We start from the raw sequence: 22,723 nt of genomic DNA on the forward strand, positions 1-22,723 counted from the left end.
TTGATTGTGTTCAGTGAACTCATTCTCCATTGAGCACTTACATGCTTGTCTTGATGTCAGTCATACCAATGACTCGAGACCAGTCACTCTCCCTAAGAGAAAACATAACACGTACTGATCTTAACAGACTATTAATGCCCAATTGGCAATCCTATGATCAAGAACGTTTAGGATATGTATACGAAAGAGAATGGTCTCATGAATCTAACTTCTTTAGATCACATTCTCCCAATTACATATTCCTTGAACTTATCGTTTAAGTATATAACATTTATATGAGACAGCTTCAAACAATAATTTTTGCCCTTTATATTAAACTAGATTAGTTTAATATATGAAATGTCTGTAATGTATCATCATATGATTGGCTTTAGGGCACATTTCTAACATTGGAGGCCTAATTTACTAAATGGTACTTAGTATTAGAGAGGGAGAGGGACGTCGGCAAGAGAGAGGAGAAAGAGAGATGTGATTGTGAGGTGTGTGTTATATTACCCCCATTGTGCATTTATTTATAGTACTAGGGAATGTTAAATCTTTACCCTAATAGGATTACAACTCTAATAGGATAATATATAACTTATGAAATATTCTAAGATATCCCTATATACACTAAGATTTACACAATCACATTTCTAATCTAATAGAACTGCAACAATGCTTACTTTTTAAAAGCAATAATCTTCAAACAACATCTTTTAATAATAGCCTCATTAGGTTGCTTTTGAAATATGCTTTTACTAAAAGCAAAGTGACTCATTTAGTGAGTCTTTTAAATTCCATTAATATTCTCATTAGGTTTTGGAAAATGACATTGCCTACCACCCAAAATAAAAAAATAAAAAAAATATCGTCACCATCATTCCACCGACCATCTACCAACATTGCCACTACCACCACTCCCTTGAGGATTTGGATTCCATCCGGATCCAAATTGTGGGAATCCTAAGGATCCTCACATCGTAACTGTTTATTGTATATCGTACGAAATTTAAAATTGGTTCCAAAAGTTACACCCTTGATAATTTATAAGATGTCTTTTAATTCACAATACATTAATTGAGGTTCTTGAATAACACAATGGATTGGAAGGAAACTAAATTGAAGGGAACGAGAAGGCTTGAGAGAAAATTTGAGTATGGGGTATGCCATCGTCGGAGGCTGCCAAAAAGACACGACTTTCTGGCGCCTTATCGAATAACGTGATCATCGCACCAAAGAGATTTCCGGGACACGGTCAAGGATATGAGCTCCAAGTTTGGTCTAGAGCCAATGTCTTCTTATTTATGTCCAAAACAAAAAAATTCGAGTTCGCCAAAAAGGCAGAACTTTCCGGCGCCTTGTCGAATAACATGATCATCGCAACAAAGAGATTTCCAAGACGCGGTCACGAATATGAGCTTCGAGCTTGGTCTAGAGCCAATGTCTTCTTATTTATGTCCAAAACAAAAAATTTTGAGGTCTTGCTGTGCAATGCGAAAACTTTGGTAAACAGTTAAAAAATAATAACATTGTAATTTCACCAACACTCGAATTTCTTCAAACAAAAAATATTTAAAAAAACATGTACCTAAGTATTAAATAATAAAAAAAAAAACCCCCCAAAATCATAATTCACCAACTCCAACCTGCTAGCTATGGCAACGGGATGTCTCATTCAGTAATTTTCCTAGATTTAATCTAATTTTAGACATGAGGCTGCCAAACTCGCCCCAGATTTCGTTAACCTCATTGACCATATGCACATTCAAGTCACAATAACATGCAGATCCAATCTAGCTAATAACATGCACAAATGAATACATGGGAAAGCTTGGTTGCAATAGCACCTGTATCAATTATATCCACAAAATAAAAGCTTTTGTAAAAAGAATTGAATCAAATACTTCTCCAACATGTTAGCTATTGACAAACTTCCAAGTTTAGCAACACATTGTCATTTATAAAACTGTTACATGAGCTTCAAATTTCATTCTCAAAAGGAAACACAATAGGATAATCACATAAAGAACTTCAAATCCTCATACCAGCATTGATAAAAGATATGAAAGGAGGTATCTAAAATATTATTTGCACAATAAAATTCAAACCTTAGCATACAAAGGTCAATATATTTTAACACAACTCATTTATTCAAACACAGTTCAAATATATCAAGGTAATAAAGCATTTAAACAAATCATCTCAAGAAGCAGAAAACACTAAGTAATACTCATTAAACGGAACCAATAATATATAAAGAAATCTAGAAAATGACATTTTGATTAAAGTAATCTGAAAAAGTATCCAGGTCTACGACAAGTGGATTTTCACTTTCTCAAAAGCAGCACAAATCCCTAATTCTTATGGGGCATGTAATTTTTATTTAATCTCATAATTGATATGACGAATCTCCATACTTCTTCTTTAATCTCAGATATTATAACCAATCTCCCTAATTCTTCTTAGAATTGCTAGCTAACCTGTAATTTAATCTAATTTTAGACACAAGACTCACCCAGATTTCATTAACCTCATTGAGCATATGCATCCAGTCGTTCGAAACCAAGAAGCCGGTAACATACTTACTATTTTATTGCAATTTACAAACTAATCCTTAAACCATAAATATTCTTTAACATAAAATTATGTTATTGTTTTTAATATCTAAGATGATTGCTGGTGAGTAGTCTCAGTTGAATGTTTGCAAGCCGTGTTACACATGAACACCAAAATCCGACTTTTGCTATCCCCACAATGGATTGTGCCCCTAGGGTTCATGTGCACCTAACTAAAAGAAACTTAGCCTACCACTCCGAGAATGGCCGGTCCATCCGTTGGACGCCCTACTCTACATGAAGACTCATGGTGTTGCATTGAAGACCGACTGGCTTTATATGGGCCACCCAATCAATGTAAGTCAACCACCTTCAAATTCAAACATGTATTTTACATACATGTTAGTTAAATTATTAGGTGTTTAACTAGGTGTTTGAAGGTGGTTGGCTTACGTTGATTGGGTGACCCATATAAGGCCAGTCGGTCTCCAATGCAACATCATGATTCTTCATGTAGAGTACGGCAATCATGTAGATTAGGGCGTCCAACAGATGGCCCAGCCTTTCTCGAAGTGGTAGGCTAAGTTCCTCTTTAGTTAGGCGCACATGAATCCTAGGGCACAGTCCACAATATGTTGTGGGGAGAACAAAAGTTGAATTCTGGTGTTCATGTATACCACAGCTTGCAAACATTCAACTGAGGCTACAACCCAGCAATCATCTGAGATATTAAAACAATAACTTAATTTGTGTTAAAGGATATTTATGGTTTAGGGATTAATTTCTAAATTGCAATAACAATAGTAACTATGTTATTGGCTTCTTGGTATCTAACGACTCGATGCACATGCTCAATGAGATTAACGAAATTTGGGCAGGTTTGACATCATTGTGTCTAAAATTTGATTAAATCCACGAAATTACAGGTTAACTAGCAATTCTGAGAATAAAGAAGATTTAGGGAGATTGGCTAGAAATTCTGAGATTAAAGAAAATGTAGGGAGATTAGACATCAATTATGAGATTAAATAAAAATTATATTTTCCATAAGAATTAGGGATTTGTGCTGTTTTTGAGAAAGTGAAAATCCACTTGTTGTTGACCTGGCTACTTTTCCAGATTCATTTAACCAAAATGTCATTTTCTAGATTACTTTATATATATTGATTCAGTTTGATGAGTATTACTTAGTGTTTTCTGATTCTTGAGATGATTTGTTTAAATGCTTCATTACCTTGATATATATGAACTATGATTGAACAAATGGGTTGTGTTAAAATATCTTGGAAACACTTCCCTTTGTATGCTAAGGATTGGATTTTATTGTTTAAATAATATTTCAGCTACCTCGTCTCATATCTTTTGTTGGTACTGGTATGAGGATTAGAAGTTTGATTGTCTGGAGAGGTAACACCGAGTGACACTATGAGTGAATGAATTTGCTGCAGGAGAAAGAAAAAAAGCATCGCAGGAGCTAATGAGCTAACAGGTTCGAATAAATTATTTTCAAAGAATGACCTAAAAATAAACGGTTTGAATCATTCAACACCTAGAGAAAAGTTAGGGTAAAAGGGTATGAATTCGCGAAATATCTAAACAGATAACTTCACTAATATGTTTCTTCATAGTATCTTGACGATAACTAAATGCCCTTCCCCCAACATTTGATCTTTTATTTACAAGTAAGGAACGCAAGAAGTAAAAGATGAATCTTGAACCAATCCAACTTGTAAATCAGATTTTCAACTTCCCCAGATGCCCAAATCACACCAAATTCTATCTGTATCATCAAAAGTTTTAGCCTTTCTATTCATCCCCAACCACCAAACTAAAAAGTTAGGACCTTGCTGTAAAATGCAGATATTCCAATTCATTTCGGGTCTAATTTTTCAAAAACCATCCAAAAAAAAAAAGACACAGAAACAAATAAATATGAGTGGTTCTTAGAGCTCCGGATTCAACCCTTTTACAACCCGATATTAAATTTGGGTCTGGAGTATAAGGATGGGCAAATACCCATTGATTATGGGTAACCGTGATTACCCGCCTATTTAAATTAAACGGTTACGGTTATAGGTAACCGTTTAGATAAATAAACGGTTATGGGTATAACCGTTTACCCGTAAAATTTAAATGGACGGTTATGGGTATTAACCACGATTATAAACAGACAACCGTTTACACATTTATTTTATATATGTAAAACTAACATAAACTATGTTTTCGATCCAATAATACTTAGCACCCAATAAATTAGCAAGGAGTTCATCGGTCATTCTCTCAATAACACTACTACAGGAATGATGATTCTCATCATCAAAGAATTGACTAAATTAATTTAAATTCCTTGCGGGTAACCATGAAATTGACAAAAATACTTTGACAGAAATATCTTCTAAATAATTTTTGTAACCCAATAATACTTAGCAAATATTATATTTATCTTCATTGATAACAATTAAAAATATCGTCCGTAAATTATTATTTCAATTATTGGAATGGTATAAGGACTTAAAAAATTAAAATATAAAAATGTATGATGAATGTAACTATAACGGTGTTTAATTGTCAAAAAAAATTATGATAATTTTTTTTTAATTTACAAGCTGTTAAAAAATATGTAGATGAGTGAAAAAAGAGTAATGATAAAAAAAAAAAAAAACGGGTTAAAAATGATAAATGGGTAAATGGGTATTAACGGTTACGTTAAATGGATATACGGATATGATTAATCATTTATAAACGATTATGGATATAGGTATAACCGTTTAGGCAACACACAGAATCAACACAATTCAGGCATAAATCTGCATATAATCAGATTGTATAGATAAGAAAGTAAAAGAGGAGATCGATGTATAGATAGAAAGTAAAAGAGGAGATCGAAAGATCTGAAATTCCCCGAAAGAAATCAACACAATACAGGCATAAACATGCCTATTATCAGACTGTATATATAAGAAAGTAAAAAAGGAGACGGAAAGATTTGAAATTCCCCCAAAGAAATCAACTTTGGGAAGTTGGGATCTTTGTATCAATTTCAATGAAAAGTTTTAAACTTTATCAAAATAGAAGTCGAGATTTAGATAATTACCCACAGAAATTGAGCGAGCGGAGGTTCGATTCCAAGTTTCCGAGGTTTCTCCTTGCCGTTTGGGTCGAGAGAAAGTGACGAGAAGAGAGAGAGAGGCTTTTTCTTGTTTTAGTTTTAAGCCTTTGGGTTTGGGGTTGTGATTTTTTATTGGAATGTGATATACGCATTCTATTTTATTTTTCACACATTTTTTTTAATTTTCGGTTATAGAATCGGATGAATTAAAGAAAATCAACGGGAGGAAATTATGTGAGAAGTAAAATAAGGTATGTGGATATCATATCTTTTTTATTTTCTAGGACCGGCTAACAAGAATGAACGGTGTATGATATGCCACGTGTTCCTTTGACATAGCCCGTTGGTTGAAGACTTGAAGTTGAACGAACTCCTGATTTGGCAGAGTAGTTTAATTAGGTTCGGTGCTGTAAACTGTAAATTCTAAATCCCTTCCCATAAAAAAATAAAAGAAAATTTCAACTGCTCCTCCAATTCCGAAACCTAACTCCAGGTAAGTCTCCCTCAACTGATCACTTGACTTGTTTGTAATTATATTTGCACCACAAGCACAAACAAATTGATTAATTTCTGATAATTATATAAAATTGATGAGGAAGCGATTTGTGATAATTATATTTGCTCCAACTGTTGTGATAAATAATATTATATAATATTTGCACTCCAATTGTTCTTGGACTGTAAATAGATGGATGGATAGATTCTTTTGGTTTTGGTTTTGGTTTTAATTTTGGTTCTGGTTTTGGTTTGCTTTGGTTTCACAAAAGCAATCAACTTTTACGGGCTTGTGTCAAATATCATGTAATTTGATTCTCGGTCGCAGACCAACCGATTTAACCCAAGACGCAAATGCAGTTGCAGATGTGCAGTGTGTAGGGGTGGAGAGCATGGCGGCAATGGCTTTCCGCTTTCCCTCTGTGGCTCGAAAGCTTGGGAGTTGGAGTAACAGTATTACGTTTCACCTTCATAGGATTACAAGAGAGAGAGAGAGGCACTACCAAGCACAGCTCCAACAGGGAAAAATTTAGCAAAAACTTTAAGTCGTGTTTCACTTTTTCCTCTAAACAAATATGTAATTTGGGTTTTAAACTATGTAAATTTTCAAATATTCCCCTATAATTAAATTAAAATTTTCTATTAAATTTTCTCGTGTGATAGGCATATAAGGTTAAGGGAAAAACTTTCAATTAAGTTCCCTTATTTCTCTCTTCCTCTCGTTCTCTAATTTATTTCTTGCTCAAGCTTTCCAAGGTTTTTTGGGTTTGAAAGTTTTAGGATCTCTTTTCACATGTGATTCAAAAACAAAATCAAAGCTTAAATACATGATTTGTGCCAATATGAGAGCAAAAGCCATATGCTTAATCAAGTACTCGCAAGCTTTATGAGGTAAAAGGATCACAAGTTTGGTGTTTGAGAAGTTAAAAGTAGTGGGTGAAAGCCGCTTCCCACACCGAAAGCACTAGTTCTTACCGGAAAAGAAAAGGTAAAAAAGAACTCTCCACTTTAATGGATTATGAGACATTTAAAGAGATAAAGGGTGTAAATTGATAAAATTTCCAAATCTCAGGGCGAAATACAAGAAAATATAAACCTCGAAAATCATCTCAAACCTAAAAGGTGTAAAACTTTTATTTATTTAAAACTTTATCCATCAAGACTCAAATTGGTTTGTTTTAGGCCCTTCATTATGTTTCTTCTTTAGTTTTGTTCCAATAATGGCACAAAAGAGTGGAATTTAGAATCGGTTCCGGAAGTCACACCCTTGATAATTTATAAGATCTCTTTTAATTAACAATACATTAATTGAGGTTCTTGAATAACACAATGGATTGAAAGGAAACTAAATTGAAGGGAACGAGAAGGCTTGAGAGAAAATTTGAGTATGGGGTATGCCTTCGTCTTAGGTTGCCAAAAAGACCGGACTTTCTGGCGCCTTGTCGAATAACGTGATCATCGCAACAAAGAGATTACTGGGACACGATCACGGATATGAGCTCCAAGCTTGGTCTAGAGCCAATGTCTTCTTATTTATGTCCAAAACAAAAAAATTCTAGGTCACCAAAAAGACAAGACTTTCTGGCGCCTTGTCGAATAACTTGATCATTGCAACAAAGAGATTTCCGAGACTCGGTCGCGAATATGAGCTTCGAGCTTGGTCTAGAGCCAATGTCTTCTTATTTATGTCCAAAACAAAAAAATTCGAGGTCTTGCTGTGCAATGCGAAAACTTTGGTGAACGGTTAAAAAATAATAACATTGTAATTTCACCAACACTCGAATTTCTTATTTCTTCTAACCAAAAAAAACTTTAAAAAAAAGATAAAGTACCCAAGTATAAGTATTAAATCATAATAATAATAAACCCCCAAATCACCAACTCCAACCTACTAGCTATGGCAACGGGGACATCTCCTCCGGTAATTTTCCTGGATTTAATCTAATTTTAGACACGAGGATGCCAAACTCGCCCAAATTTCATTAACCTCATTGAGCATATGCACATTCAAGTCAAAATAACATGCAGATCCAGACCAACTAATAACATGCACAAATGAAAACATGGGAAAGCTTGGTTGCAACAGCACCAGTATCAATTATATCCACAAAATAAAAGCTTTTGTAAAAAGAATTGAATCAAATCATTTGCTTCTTCTCCAACATGTTAGCTATTGACAAACTTCCAAGTCTAGCAACCCATTGTCATTTATAAAACTGTTACATGAGCTTCAAATTTCATTCTCAAAAGGAAACACAATAGGATAATCACTTAAAGAACTTCAAAACCTCATACCAACACCCACAGAAGATATGAAAGGAGCATCTAAAATATTATTTGCACAATAAAATCCAAGCCTTAGCATACAAAGTTCAGTATTTCCAAGATATTTTAACATAACTCATTTATTCAAATGTATCAAGGTAATAAAGCATTTAAACAAATCATCTCAAAAAGCAGAAAACACTAAGTAATACTTATTAAACGGAACCAATATATATAAAGTAATCTAGAAAATGGCATTTTGGTTAAAGTAATCTGTAAAAATATCCAAGTCTACAATGTAACATTCCACATCGTCCAGGGGAATGATCCTTAAATGTATATTATCATCCCTACCAAGCACGAGGCGAGCTCACTGGCTTCGGGTTCCATCGGAACTCCGAAGTTAAGCGAGAAGGAGGTCAGAGCACCCACATGATGGGTGACCCACTAGGAAGTTGCTCATGAGTTCCCAAAAACAAAACCGTGAAAGAATGGTAAGCCCAAAACGGACAGTATCGTGCTACGGTTGTGGAGCAGGCCCAGGATGTGACATACAACAAGTGGATTTCCACTTTTTCAAAAGCATCACAAATCCCTAATTCTTATGGGAAATGTAATTTTTATTTATTTAATCTCATAATTGATATGGCTAATCTCCCTACTTCTTTAATCTCAGAATTTCTAGCCAATCTCCCTAATTCTTAGAATTGCTAGCTAACATGTAATTTTCCAGGATTTAATCTAATTTTAAACATAAGGATGCCAAACTCGCTCAGATTTCGTTAATCTCATTGAGCATATGCATCTAGTCATTCGATACCAAGAAGTCGGTAACATAATTACTGTTGTTATTGCAATTTAGAAACTAATTCCTAAACCATAAATATCATTTAACATAAATTAAGTTATTGTTTTAATATCTTAGATGATTGTTGGGCTGTAGCCTCAGTTGAATGTTTGCAAGCCGTGGTAAACATGAACACCGGAATCCAGCTTTTGTTCTGCCCACAACATATTGTGGACTGTGCCCTAGGATTCATGTGCGCCTAACTAAAGAGGAACTTAGCCTACCATTCCGAGTATGGTTGAGCTATCTGTTGGACGCCCTAGTCTACATGAAGAATCATGGTATTGCATTGGAGACCGACTGGCTTTATATGGGCCACCTAATCAATGTAAGCCAACCACCTTCGAATTCAAACATGTATTTTACATACACGTCAAATTATTTAAACTTTTTTCTTAGTGTCACTAGGTGTTTGAAGGTGGTTGGCTTACGTTGATTGGGTGACCCATATAAGGCCAATCGGTCTCCAATGCAACATTATGATTCTTCATGTAGAGTACGACAATCATGTAGAGTAGGGCGTCCAACAGATGGCCCAGCCTTTCTGGGAGTGGTAGACTACGTTCCTCTTTAGTTAGGCGCACATGAATCCTAGGGCACAGTCCACAATATGTTGTGGGGAGAACAAAAGCTGGATTCCGGTGTTCATGTTTACCACGGCTTGCAAACATTCAACTGAGGCTACAGCCCAACAATCATCTAAGATATTAAAACAATAACTTAATTTATGTTAAAGGATATTTATGGTTTAGGAATTAGTTTCTAAATTGCAATAACAATAGTAATTATGTTACTGGCTTCTTGGTCTCGAACGACTGGATGCATATGCTCAATGAGGTTAACGAAATTTGGGCGAGTTTGACATCCTTGTATCTAAAATTTGATTAAATCAACAAAATTACAGGTTAGCTAGCAATTCTGAGAATAAAGAAAAATTAGGGAGATTGGCTAGAAATTCTGAGATTAAAGAAAAAGTAGGGAGATTAACCATATCAATTATGAGATTAGATAAATAAAAATTACATTTTCTATAAGAATTAGGGATTTGTGCTGCTTTTGAGAAAGTGGAAATCCACTTGTTGTAGACCTGGCTACTTTTCCAGATTACTTTAACCAAAATGTCATTTTCTATATTACTTTATATATATTGATTCAGTTTGATGAGTATTACTTAGTGTTTTCTGATTCTTGAGATGATTTGTTTAAATGCTTCATTACCTTGATATATATGAACTGTGTTTGCACAAATAAGATGTGTTAAAATATCTTGGAAATACTGTCCTTTGTATGCTAAGGATTGGATTTTATTGTGCAAATAATATTTCAGATACCTCGTCTCATATCTTCTGTGGGTACTGGTATGAGGATTAGAAGTTTGATGTTTGAAGTTTTTTATGTTATTATCCTACTGTGTTTCTTTTTGAGAATGAAATTTGAAGCTCATGTAACAATTTTATAACTAACATGTTGGAGAAGAAGCAAAGGATTTGATTCAATTCTTATTAGGAAAGCTTTTATTTTGTGGATGGAATTGATACAAGTGTTGTTGCAAGCAAGCTTTCTCATGTATTCATTTGTGCATTCTATCATATTAATAGATGGGTTGGGTCTGCACGTTATTGTGTCTTGAATGTGCATATGCTCAATGAGGTTAACGAAATTTGGGCGAGTTTGGCATCCTCGTGTCTAAAATTAGATTAAATCCAGGAAAATTACATATTAGCTAGCAATTATGAGAATAATTAAACAATGAGTCATATCTTTTCAGGAAGTATAATACCTGCTCTGTGTGTTAAAAACTCATGCTCTTTGAGTAGTATCTGATGTGATGCTTTTGCAGCCTTTTTACTCTTCCTCGTGCCACTTCGATAGGTACCTCATGAATTTATAAGTCCTAAGAAAAGACTACAAACAAGCCCTAAGAATCTGCAATAGATGCATAACCACATATGAGAACTGAGGACTTTTATCAAATAATAGACGTTTAAAATCTTCGGTTATGGATCACATCTTCAGCAACCCTAGGAGGCAAATTTCTTACATAGACAGATTTTAGAAGTTCACTTGTAACAATAATTTAACATGAGGTTCGACTTACAAATACTTAAAATGTACCTAGTTATACATATAAAACTACAACATCTTGACATCTGCACAAACTAAAATTTCAATCCTAAATTCCTCATACATGTTGGAGCTCACCAACTAACTTCTCATTTCAAAAATCAAATGATGAATCTGTTATAATAAAAATTAATAGAATGATATTTGCATCAGTTTCATTCTGACAAAAGAAAATAATCTATTAAATTTATAATACAATAGAATGCTATGTAACCAGGTGTAACAACCAGCATGGACAACAAAATAACAATGGATAATTTAGTTCGCTGATGTCATAAACCATAAAAATATGGCTCAAAAAGCTACCTTCTTCCTCCAGTGCATAACCTTCCCTTGTTGCTTCTGCCCCAGACTTGGACACAAATGCCTGGGCAGAGTTGGATTGTTCACCAGCGACCTGAGGTGAGGTGTGTAATTCCACTCTGACGACGTAAGTTTGAGCACTACTATTACAAGGTTGTGGAGCTACTGCTGGTGCAGATGGTCCTTTAGCAACCTGCAACTACTATCTGTCAGTCATTTTCAACAAAAAATAAAGCATAAGTTACTAAAGCATGTTCACCGAAATAGAGCTAACGTAATGTAAGACTGTTGCGCAGCTGCAGTATAGTCAAAGCAGTTTCCAGTTGATGCACAAAAGAAAAATTCACACACGCAAAGATGCACAAAAGGACATAAAGACATTGTCGCACAAAAGTAGTAGGAGACAATGGATTTAGGCACATACTATAGAAGAATAAAGTCTCCTTTTTCAGGCTCTCCCACCGGTTCCTCCACAGCAGCAGCAGGTGCGTCTTGCACATTGTTTACACACTTTGAAACAAAGAATATGTCTCCTCTGCAGGAGTTTCCTCCATCACAATTGCAGTCTCAAAATCGCATTGCACCTGTTGCTCTAGGGGAGCCATAAAGAGTCTGGACAAATTTCCTCCTTCCACTTGATTCCCTAGTTTTAACAAACCCTTTAACCATAGAATACCTCCATCCCAAGTACGACTAGGATTGATTGTCTGGATCTCAATTGAGGTAACACCTAGTGACACTATGAGTGAATGAATTTGCTGCAGGGAAAAAAAAAAAAAGCATCACATGAGCTAATGAGCTAACAGGTTCGAATAAATTATTTTCAAAGAATGACCTAAAAATAAACGGTTCGAATCATTCAACACCTAGAGAAAAGTTAGGGTAAAATGGTATGAATTTGCGTAATAACCAAACAGATAACTTCACTAATATGTTTCTTCATAGTATCTTGACGATAACTAAATGCCCTTCCCCCAACATTTGATCTTTTATTTACAAGTAAGGAACGTAAGAAGTAAAAGATGAATCTTGAACCAATCCAATTTGTAAATCAGATTTTCAACTTCCCCAGATGCCCAAATCACACCAAATTCTATCTGTATCATCAAAAGTTTTAGCCTTTCTATTCATCCCCAACCACCAAACTAAAAAGTTAGGACCTTGCTGTAAAATGCAGATATTCCAATCCATTTCAGGTCTAATTTTTCAAAAACCATCCAAAAAAAAGACACAGATACAAATAAATATTAGTGGTTCTCAGAACTCCAGATCCAACCCTTTTACGACTCGATATTAAATTTGGGTCTGGAGTCCTAGGTTTGTAGCCGCGGGAGATTGAAGTATCAGGCTTCCATTTCAATGAAAAGAAAAAAGAATTGTAAACTCTTTTGGAGAGCTTTTAACTCACAGAATCAATTTCAATGAAAAGTAGCAAAATAGAAGTCGAGATTTAGATAATTACCCATTCGATGACAGAAATTGAGTGAGGGGGACGTCCGATTCCAAGTTTCCGAGGTTTCCCCTTGCTGTTTGGGTCGAGAGAAAGTGACGAGAAGAGAGAGAGACAGAGAGGCTTTTTCTTCTTTTAGTTTTAAGCCTTAGAGCAACTCCACCGTGGGTTGTTGCTCGGGGGACAGGCCAGCAAACAGGGCCTAGAGTCCGGCCTATTGACTCCAGCGTGTGGAATCAGAAACTATGAACAATGATATAGATATTGAGAAAATTGATGTAAGATTTGTGAGGATAGATGTTGAATTATATGAAGGATTCAGAAATGATTAGGTTGTAGATAATATCACGTGGCAAGCCATCATTTGTTAAAAATCTGACTTAAATCTATCCTCAAAGATTGTAAACATATTGTGACACGTGGCGTGATATAATTGGTTAAAAATCTTATCGGAAATCTATCACCAATAATTGTATTTTCAAATAATGACACGTGGGGCAACAAGAACAATTAAAAATCTTATCGGAAATCCATCACCAATAATTGTCTTTTAGGATAATGACACGTGGAGCAACGAGAACGAATAAAAATATTATCCGAAATTACAAATAAAATTATTTTATAAATAAAAAATAGTAATATTTTACTGCCAATTGCCAGGGTTATTCAGTGTAGGGGTGGAGATGCAAAAGGCTATTACTGTTCATCAAGGGCAGTTACTGTTCACTGGGGTGGATTGAATAATGAATAGCCTGGGGAGAGGGCTTCCACGCTGGAGTTACTCTTAGGGTTTCGGTTTGTGATTTTTTATTGGCTAAATAGCCAAAATGGTCTCTGAGATTTGCATAACTAATCACTCTGGTCCCTGAGATTCCAAATCAATAAAAGTGATTCTTGAGATTGTCAATCATCCATCATTTTAGTCATTCCGTTAAAAACTCCATTAAGTGTCCCGGAGCTCTTGGCCGGAAGTTTAGGCAATTTTCAAAGCTTCATAATTCAATCGTTTCTTAACCAAATTAGACCCATAATATATCAAAATGAAGATAGGAAAATGTAGAATAAGATTATACTTATTTGGAAACCTAATCGTTTTTCAGCCAAACCACGGCTATCTAGTGGTCGAAAAATGTACCATTCTCTTCGTCTCGTCAAGAAGTATGATTTTTGTTTTTTGAATCACTTGATTTCGTTGAGTATTGAAGAAGTTATGAATGTTTAAAGTTTACCCAGTTTTTGGCAAGTTTTTCAATTTTCACTCGGACCAGTCAATTTGAGGCTATTTTCTTGATATCTCCGGCAACCATTGGGCTTTCAAATGGTATAATCTTATTCTACACTTTTCTATCTTCATTTTGATATATTATGGGTCGAATTTGATTAAGAAACGATTGAGTTACAAAGCTTTGAAAATTGCCCAAACTTCTAGCCAAGAGCTCCGAGACATTTAACGGAGTTTTTAACGGAATGACCAAAATGATGGATGGTGGACAATCTCAAGACCACTTTTATTGATTTGGAATCTCAGGGACCAAAGTGATGAGTAATACAAATCTCAGATACCATTTTGGCTATTTAGCCTTTTTTATTTTCTAGGATTAGCTAGCAAGAATGAACGGTGTGTGATGTGCCACGTGTTCATTTGACACAGCCTATTGGGCTTTTGTTTTTGTCTTTTTCTCTTGGTTGAAGACTTGAAGTTGAACGAACTTCCTGATTCGGCTTAGTAGTTTAATTAGGCTCGGTGAAGAAAACTGTAAATAATAAAAGAATAATAAAATAGTTGAACTTACTCATTCCCTTCCCTTCCCATAAAAAATAAAAGAAAATTTCAACTCCTCCAATTCCGAAACCTTAACTCCAGGTATGTCTCCCTCAACTGATCACTTGACTTGTTTGTAATTATATTTGCGCCACAAGCACAAACAAATTGATTAATTTCTGATAATTATATAAAATTGATGAGGAAACGATTGATTTCTAATAGTTATCTGTGCTCCAACTGTTCTTGGACTCTAAAAAGATGGATGGATAGATTCTTTTGGTTTTGGTTTTGGTTTTAATTTTGGTTCTGGTTCTGGTTTTGGTTTGCTTTGGTTTCACAAAAGCAATCAACTTTTACGGGCTTGTGTCAAATATTATGTAATTTGATTCTCGGTCGCAGACCAACCAATTTAACCCAAGACGCAAATGCAGTTGCAGATGTGCAGTGTGTAGGGGTGGAGAGCATGGCGGCAATGGCTTTCCGCTTTCCCTCTGTTGCTCAAAAGCTTGGGAGTTGGAGTAATAGTATTACGTTTCACCTTCATAGGATTACAAGAGAGAGAGAGGCACTACCAAGCACAGCTCCAACAGTATTATCCAACAACATTAACCTGCTCCAGCCACGTCCGGCCTCTTATCTAGACCATGAAAACATACTTCCTAGAAGATTTACATGTCCCATCTATGACGTTGGTAGATGTGCTCGTCATTAAGAGAAACATGCCTTTTTCGCTGTCAAAGAGTTCAACAAGCAAGAGGTAATAACTAATTATAACTACTCACTAATGTGTTTTGTGTATGTGTGCACGCTCCTGCGCGCGACAGAGGCATGTGTTTGCTAGTGTACACTCTGCTGGTAAAAGTTCCAGTGAAGACAAGCAGATGTTCCCTTGAGGATGAGATGTTAAACACCTTGCACGAATTGCCCCTCCAAAAATATTAAGTTTTGGAATTTGACATTTTGTTACTTTAGTATTATATTCTTGAAAACAATAAAAGTCAAAAAATTGTTTGGATGCAATAAACTTGTTCACGATACTATTTAAGGTTGTGCAAAGTTAACCAACACCTGCGTTTTAGGCCAATGTTATACTTGCATCTTGGTTCGGCTCTTGCATATTCTACTAGTATGATGCATGTGAAGCTAACACAAGTACAAAAATGTTTGTGAAAGTTAGCGGATGTGGCCTATTTTGCGCATATCCATCAAGTCACAATAACATGCAGATCCAGCTAATAACATGCACAAATGAATACATGGGAAAGCTTGTTTGCAATAGCACTTGTATCAATTATATCCACAAAATAAAAGCTTTTGTAAAAAGAATTGAATCAAATACTTTGCTTCTTCTCCAACATGTTAGCTATTGACAAACTTCCAAGTCTAGCAACCCATTGTCATTTATAAAACTGTTACATGAGCTTCAAATTTCATTCTCAAAAGGAAACGCAATAGGATAATCACATAAAGAACTTCAAATCCTCGTACTAGCACCAATAGAAGATATGAAAGGAGGTATAAAAAATATTATTTGCACAATAAAATCCAAGCCTTAGCATACAAAGGTCAATATTTTCAAAATATTTTAACACAACTCATTTATTCAAACACAGTTCAAATATATTAAGGTAATAAAGCATTTAAACAAATCATGTTAAGAAGCAGAAAACACTAAGTAATACTCATTAAACAGAACCAATAATATATAAAGTAATTTAGAAAATGGCAGTAATCTGGAAAAGTATCCAGGTCTACAACACGTGGATTTCCACTTTCTCAAAAGCAGCACAAATCCCTAATTCTTATGGGAAATGTAATTTTTATTTAATCTCAAAATTGATATGGCGAATCTCTCTACTTCTTCTTTAATCTCAGATATTATAGCCAATCTCCCTAATTCTTAGAATTGCTAGCTAACTTGTAATTTCTTGGATTTAATCTAATTTTAGACACAATGATGCCAAATTCACCCAAATTTCGTTAACCTCATTGAGCATATGCATCCAGTCGTTCGAAACCGATAACATACTTACTATTGTTATTGCAATTTAGAAACTAATCCATAAACCATAAATATTCTTTAACATAAAGTTATGTTATTGTTTTTAATATCTAAGATGATTGCTGGGTAGTAGCCTCAGTTGAATGTTTGCAAGCCGTGTTACACATGATCACCAAAATCTGACTTTTGCTCTCCCCACAATGGATTGTGCCCCTAGGATTCATGTGCGCCTAACTAAAGAGGAACTTAGCCTACCACTTCGAGAATGGCCGGGCCATCTGTTGGACGCCCTCCTCTACATGAAGACTCATGGTGTTGCATTGGAGACCGACTGGCTTTATATGGGCCACCCAATCAATGTAAGTCAACAACCTTCAAATTCAAACATGTATTTTACATACATGTTAGTTAAATTATTAGGTGTTTAACTAGGTGTTTGAAGGTGGTTGGCTTACGTTGATTGGGTGACCCATATAAGGCTAGTCGGTCTTCAATGCAACATCATGATTCTTCATGTAGAGTACGGCAATCATGTAGATTAGGGCGTCCAACAGATGGCCCAACCTTTCTCTAAGTGGTAGGCTAAGTTCCTCTTTAGTTAGGCGCACATGAATGGCACAGTCCACAATATGTTGTGTGGAGAACAAAAGCTGAATTCCGATGTTCATGTGTACCACGGCTTGCAAACATTCAACTGAGGCTACAGCCCAGCAATCATTTGAGATATTAAAACAATAACTTAATTTATGTTAAAGGATATTTATGGTTTAGATATTAGTTTCTAAATTGCAATAACAATAGTAACTATGTTACTGGCTTCTTGGTCTCTAAAAACTCGATGCACATGCTTAATAAGGTTAACGACATTGGGCAAGTTTGACATCATTGTGTCTAAAATTTGATTGAATCCACGAAATTACAGATTAACTAGCAATTCTGAGAATAAAGAAGAAATAGGGATATTGGCTAGAAATTTTGAGATTAAAGAAAAGGTAGGGAGATTAGCATTATCAATTATGAGATTAAATAAATAAAAATTACATTTTCCATAAGAATTAGGGATTTGTGCTGCTTTTGAGAAAGTGAAAATCCACTTGTTGACCTTGCTACTTTACTTTAACCAAAATGTCATTTTTTAGATTACTTTATATATATTGATTCAGTTTGATGAGTATTGCTTAGTGTTTTCTGATTCTTGAGATGATTTGTTTAAATGCTTCATTACCTTGATATATATGAACTGTGTTTGAACAAATGAGTTGTGTTAAAATATCTTGGAAATACTGCCCTTTGTATGCTAAGGATTGGATTTTATTGTGCAAATAATATTTTAGCTATTCTGTGGGTACTAGTATGAGGATTAGAAGTTTGATTGTCTGGATCGCTAGGATTGATTGTCTGGATCTCAATTGAGATATCACCTAGTGACACTATGAGTGAATGAATTTGTTGCAGCAAAAAAAAAAAAAAAAGCATCACATGAGCTAATGAGCTAACAGGTTCGAATAAATTATTTTCAAAGAATGACCTAAAAATAAACGGTTTGAATCATTCAATACCTAGAGAAAAGTTAGGGTAAAAGGGTATGAATTCGCGCAATAACCAAACAGATAACTTCACTAATATGTTTCTTCATAGTATCTTGACGATAACTAAATGCCCTTCCCCCAACATTTGATCTTTTATTTACAAGTAAGGAACACAAGAAGTAAAAGATGAATCTTGAACCAATCCAACTTGTAAATCAGATTTTCAACTTCCCCAGATGCCCAAATCACACCAAATTCTATATGTATCATCAAAAGTTTTAGCCTTTCTATTCATTCCCAACCACCAAACTAAAAAGTTAGGACCTTGCTGTAAAATGCAGATATTCCAATCCATTTCGGGTCTAATTTTTCAAAAACCATCCAAAAAAAGACAAAGAAACAAATAAATATTAGTGGTTCTCAGAGCTCCAGATCCAACCCTTTTACGACTCGATATTAAATTTGGGTCTGGAGTCCTGGGTTCGTAGCCGCGGGAGATTGAAACATATGGGAAAGCTTAGATTTTGAAGTATCAGGCTTCCATTTCAATGAAAAGAAAAAAGAATTGTAAGCTCTTTTGGAGAGCTTTTAACACACAGAATCAACACAATTCAGGCATAAATCTGCATATAATCAGATCGTATAGATAAGAAAGTAAAAGAGGAGATCGAAAGATCTGAAATTCCCCGAAAGAAATCAACACAATTCAGGCATAAACATGCCTATTATCGGACTGTATATATAAGAAAGTAAAAAAGGAGATGGAAAGATTTGAAATTCCCCCAAAGAAATAATGGAGATTTAGATAATTACCCATTCGATGACAGAAATTGAGCGAGGGGAGGTTCGATTCCAAGTTTCCGAGGTTTCTCCTTGCCGTTTGGGTCAAGAGAAAGTGACGAGAAGAGAGAGAGAGAGGCTTTTTCTTGTTTTTAGTTTTAAGCCTTAGGGTTTGGGTTTGTGATTTTTTATTTTATAGGACTGGCTAACAAGAATGAACGGTGTGTGATATGCCACGTGTTCTTTTGACATAGCCTGTTGGTTGAAGACTTGAAGTTGAACGAACTCCCTGATTTGGCAGAGTAGTTTAATTAGGTTCGGTGCAGTAAACTGTAAATTCTAAATCCCTTCCCATAAAAAAATAAAAGAAAATTTCAACTGCTCCTCCAATTCCGAAACCTTAACTCCAGGTAAGTCTCCCTCAACTGATCACTTGACTTGTTTGTAATTATATTTGCACCACAAGCACAAACAAATTGATTAATTTCTGATAATTATATAAAATTGATGAGGAAGCGATTTTTGATAATTATATTTGCTCCAACTGTTGTGATAAATAATATTATATAATATTTGCACTCCAATTGTTCTTGGACTGTAAATAGATGGATGGATAGATTCTTTTGGTTTTGGTTTTGGTTTTAATTTTGGTTCTGGTTTTGGTTTGCTTTGGTTTCACAAAAGCAACCAACTTTTACGGGCTTGTGTCAAATATCATGTAATTTGATTCTCGGTCGCAGACCAACCGATTTAACCCAAGACGCAAATGCAGTTGCAGATGTGCAGTGTGTAGGGGTGGAGAGCATGGCGGCAATGGCTTTCCGCTTTCCCTCTGTGGCTCGAAAGCTTGGGAGTTGGAGTAACAGTATTACGTTTCACCTTCATAGGATTACAAGAGAGAGAGAGGCACTACCAAGCACAGCTCCAACAGTATTATCCAACAACATTAACCAGCTCCAGCCACGTCCGGCCTCTTATCTAGACCATGAAAACAGACTTCCTAGAAGATTTACATGTCCCATCTCTGACGTTGGTAGATGTGCCCGTCATTACGAGAAACATGCTCTTTTCGCTGTCAAAGAGTTCAACAAGCAAAAGGTAATAACTAATTATAACTACTCACTTATGTGTTTTGTGTATGTGTGCACGCCCCCGCGCGCGACAGAGGCATGTGTTTGCTAGTATAAACTCTACTCTACTCCAATCCAATTTTCTATGTTTCTCTCTTTTAGGATGCCCAACTGCAGTTTGTGAGGTGGGTAAGGGAAAGTCAGCAGCTTTTTTGCGGCTGTATGAACTATTTTATAACATTAGAGGCCGCTGATGCTGGTACGGTGAAGCTTTATCAAGCAATCGTTGCGCAGACAATCTCAAAGGAGCTCAGATTGTTTGGTCTTGTTCTTGATGGTGGAAGACTTTTAAAACTGATTGATAACAGGCGTACAAGCCCAAAGATCAATCGCACAAGAGATCCAATTGATACCAGAGGTAGCTAGTTATTTACAGGGCATGATAGTTTGATTATTTGCATTACAATTTGTTAATTTCGCTGACGATTTGAGAAACCAATGTTAATTAGTTGTAAGAATATTGAAAGATTCATTTGCATGATATACACATCTTTGCTGAATCATACTTACCATCTTTTCTTTTCGCTTCTTTTTCAAATTTTACCATCGCTTTTATAGAACATCTCTTTATCTTGTTCGGATTTTGTATTTTGCATTCAGCAGTGCTAATACTGAGCTACCTTCAAATGCACTCATCGGTGTCTTCTCTAATGTTTCAGAGCTTTACTACCCCGAGGTAAAAGTTCCAGTGAAGACAAGCAGATGTTCCCTTGAGGATGAGATGTTAAACACCTTGCACGAATTGCCCCTCCAAAAATATTAAGTTTTGGAATATGACATTTTGTTACTTTCGTATTATATTCTTGAAAACAATAAAAGTAAAAAATTGTTTGGATGCAATGAACTTGTTTACGATACTATTTAAGGTTGTGCGAAGTTAACCAACACCTGCGTTTTAGGCCAATGTTATACTTGCGTTTTGGATATTCTACTAGTATGATGCATGTGAAGCTAACACAAGTACAAAAATGTTTGTGAAAGTTAGCGGATGTGGCCTATTTAGCGCACATCCATCAGGCCAACCCCTTAGGACAACAGTTGATACGGAGGAAACAGAGTTCGGATATGAAGACGAATCTGGTTTACCCCAACATTGCTTTGAGAGTGCCATAGAAATACTTGTACCTTTTGAACATGATACCCTTGAGTTTTAAGGATTACAAATTAGGAGTTGTTTTATTAGTGTTGTGCAGGTCTGTAGAAGGTGATTGTGTAGACTGCCGTTATTGTCTGCATGGCTTGTAATTGTTTTAATGAAATTGGGAGAGAAATGCAAACATGTACGTACGCTCTGCATGTCTCCCGATTCCACCCACTGGTGCCATCATCGCCAGACCTCCGTCTTCCGGGTATCTCTCTCTTTTACATCAAGCTTTTATGCATGAATTTATGTTGGACGTGTTTCAATTTCTGGTACCTCAGCTGTGAGTTTACCCTACGTGTACATGCAACTAGTTTAATTCCTGATATCTGTAAGTCCTCCATTTATAAAGTTCTTTTAGCTAATTACTTAACCAAAGCTCCTCGTAGATTTTATTTATAATTTTTGTCCACTTTGATTAGTATCGGTGTATAGGGATACCCCAGTCTATGTTATTTATGAAATGGTAGTCTTTTAGGCTGCTTCTAATCAAATTTTGCACCTTGGTTTCGGGGGAATAGAAAGATGTTTCCGAGCAGAGCGGTAGTGTTGTTTTGTGAAGAACAATCACAAGGCATTATACAATCTGAGGGGACAGGGGAGCAACACTAACACGATCTGGTCTTTAGTACTTAGTAGGGTGATAATTGGTGGCATTGTTACACGTCTAACGCTGTGTGGTCTCTAAATGACTGATTTGAAATGAAATAAGCATTATAGCCAGTCTAATAATTTCATCCCCGCACCCGCAAGAGCTAGCATCTTAGTATGCTCAACCAAGAGTATGCCCTTACAGGCTTGCAGCTCATCTTACTTCAGCTTTTGCTCCATACCGTGACCTTTTCGGGACTGGTCTTTCTGTTGTCATGCCTGAACCACCCTCTGAAATTGAAATCTTGGGTTTGTGGGGCGTCAAAAGTGTGGACTTGCTCTTTCTGTAAGCTAACTTGTTGCGATTACTGCTGTCTTTTGTTGCTCTTGTGTTGAGAATGAATGATTCTGTATGTAATTTTTGTGCTGTATTACTTTTTTCCTTGCCCATAGTGATTTTCATTGTGCTACCGACGGCCGTAAATCACTCTCCTATTTAAAGACATCGCCTATACAACACTTGAATCGAGTATCAAGTTTAATCATGGATTGATGATTGTTTACGCAAGGGTTAAACTTTAGTGAATGTGAGCATTTCATTATTTACGATTAGTTACATTTATCATTTAAGATGAGGAATGAGTTGAAATTCGAC

At 35.6% G+C, this 22,723-nt stretch overlaps 1 protein-coding gene and 1 long non-coding RNA gene across 13 annotated transcripts; one reads left to right on the top strand and one right to left on the bottom strand.

Moving 5' to 3' along the window:
- Nucleotides 1-1,414: 1,414 nt before the first annotated feature.
- On the bottom strand, nt 1,415-20,205 carry LOC126605423 (uncharacterized). Of its 8 annotated transcripts, XR_007616949.1 has the most exons (7): nt 19,240-19,430; nt 13,143-15,626; nt 12,105-12,438; nt 11,684-11,873; nt 9,757-11,179; nt 2,513-3,044; nt 1,415-1,727 (listed from the first exon to the last, which is right to left on the bottom strand). It is a non-coding gene; the product is annotated as an uncharacterized LOC126605423 (long non-coding RNA). The 8 variants fall into 8 exon arrangements; XR_007616946.1 differs by lacking the exons at nt 1,415-1,727; nt 19,240-19,430 and adding an exon at nt 20,086-20,205 and having other exon boundaries at nt 1,874-3,044; nt 13,143-15,433; XR_007616947.1 differs by lacking the exons at nt 1,415-1,727; nt 19,240-19,430 and adding an exon at nt 19,606-19,700 and having other exon boundaries at nt 1,874-3,044; nt 13,143-14,983.
- On the top strand, nt 6,034-21,845 carry LOC126605421 (uncharacterized). 5 transcript variants are annotated; one of them, XM_050272820.1, is made up of 5 exons: nt 14,897-14,968; nt 19,588-19,616; nt 19,979-20,304; nt 20,439-20,694; nt 20,996-21,217. In XM_050272820.1, the coding sequence occupies exons 3-5, from the start codon at nt 20,011-20,013 to the stop codon at nt 21,097-21,099; spliced, it is 654 nt and encodes a 217-aa protein (XP_050128777.1). In that variant the 5' UTR covers nt 14,897-14,968; nt 19,588-19,616; nt 19,979-20,010; the 3' UTR covers nt 21,100-21,217. The 5 variants fall into 5 exon arrangements, with proteins under 5 accessions (XP_050128780.1, XP_050128775.1, XP_050128777.1 ...); XM_050272823.1 differs by lacking the exons at nt 14,897-14,968; nt 19,588-19,616; nt 20,996-21,217 and adding exons at nt 6,034-6,139; nt 21,530-21,845; XM_050272818.1 differs by lacking the exons at nt 14,897-14,968; nt 19,588-19,616 and adding an exon at nt 6,035-6,139.
- Nucleotides 21,846-22,723: the final 878 nt, after the last annotated feature.

Source organism: Malus sylvestris, chromosome 15, assembly GCF_916048215.2.
Source record: "Malus sylvestris chromosome 15, drMalSylv7.2, whole genome shotgun sequence".
Classification (NCBI taxonomy): domain Eukaryota; kingdom Viridiplantae; phylum Streptophyta; class Magnoliopsida; order Rosales; family Rosaceae; genus Malus; species Malus sylvestris.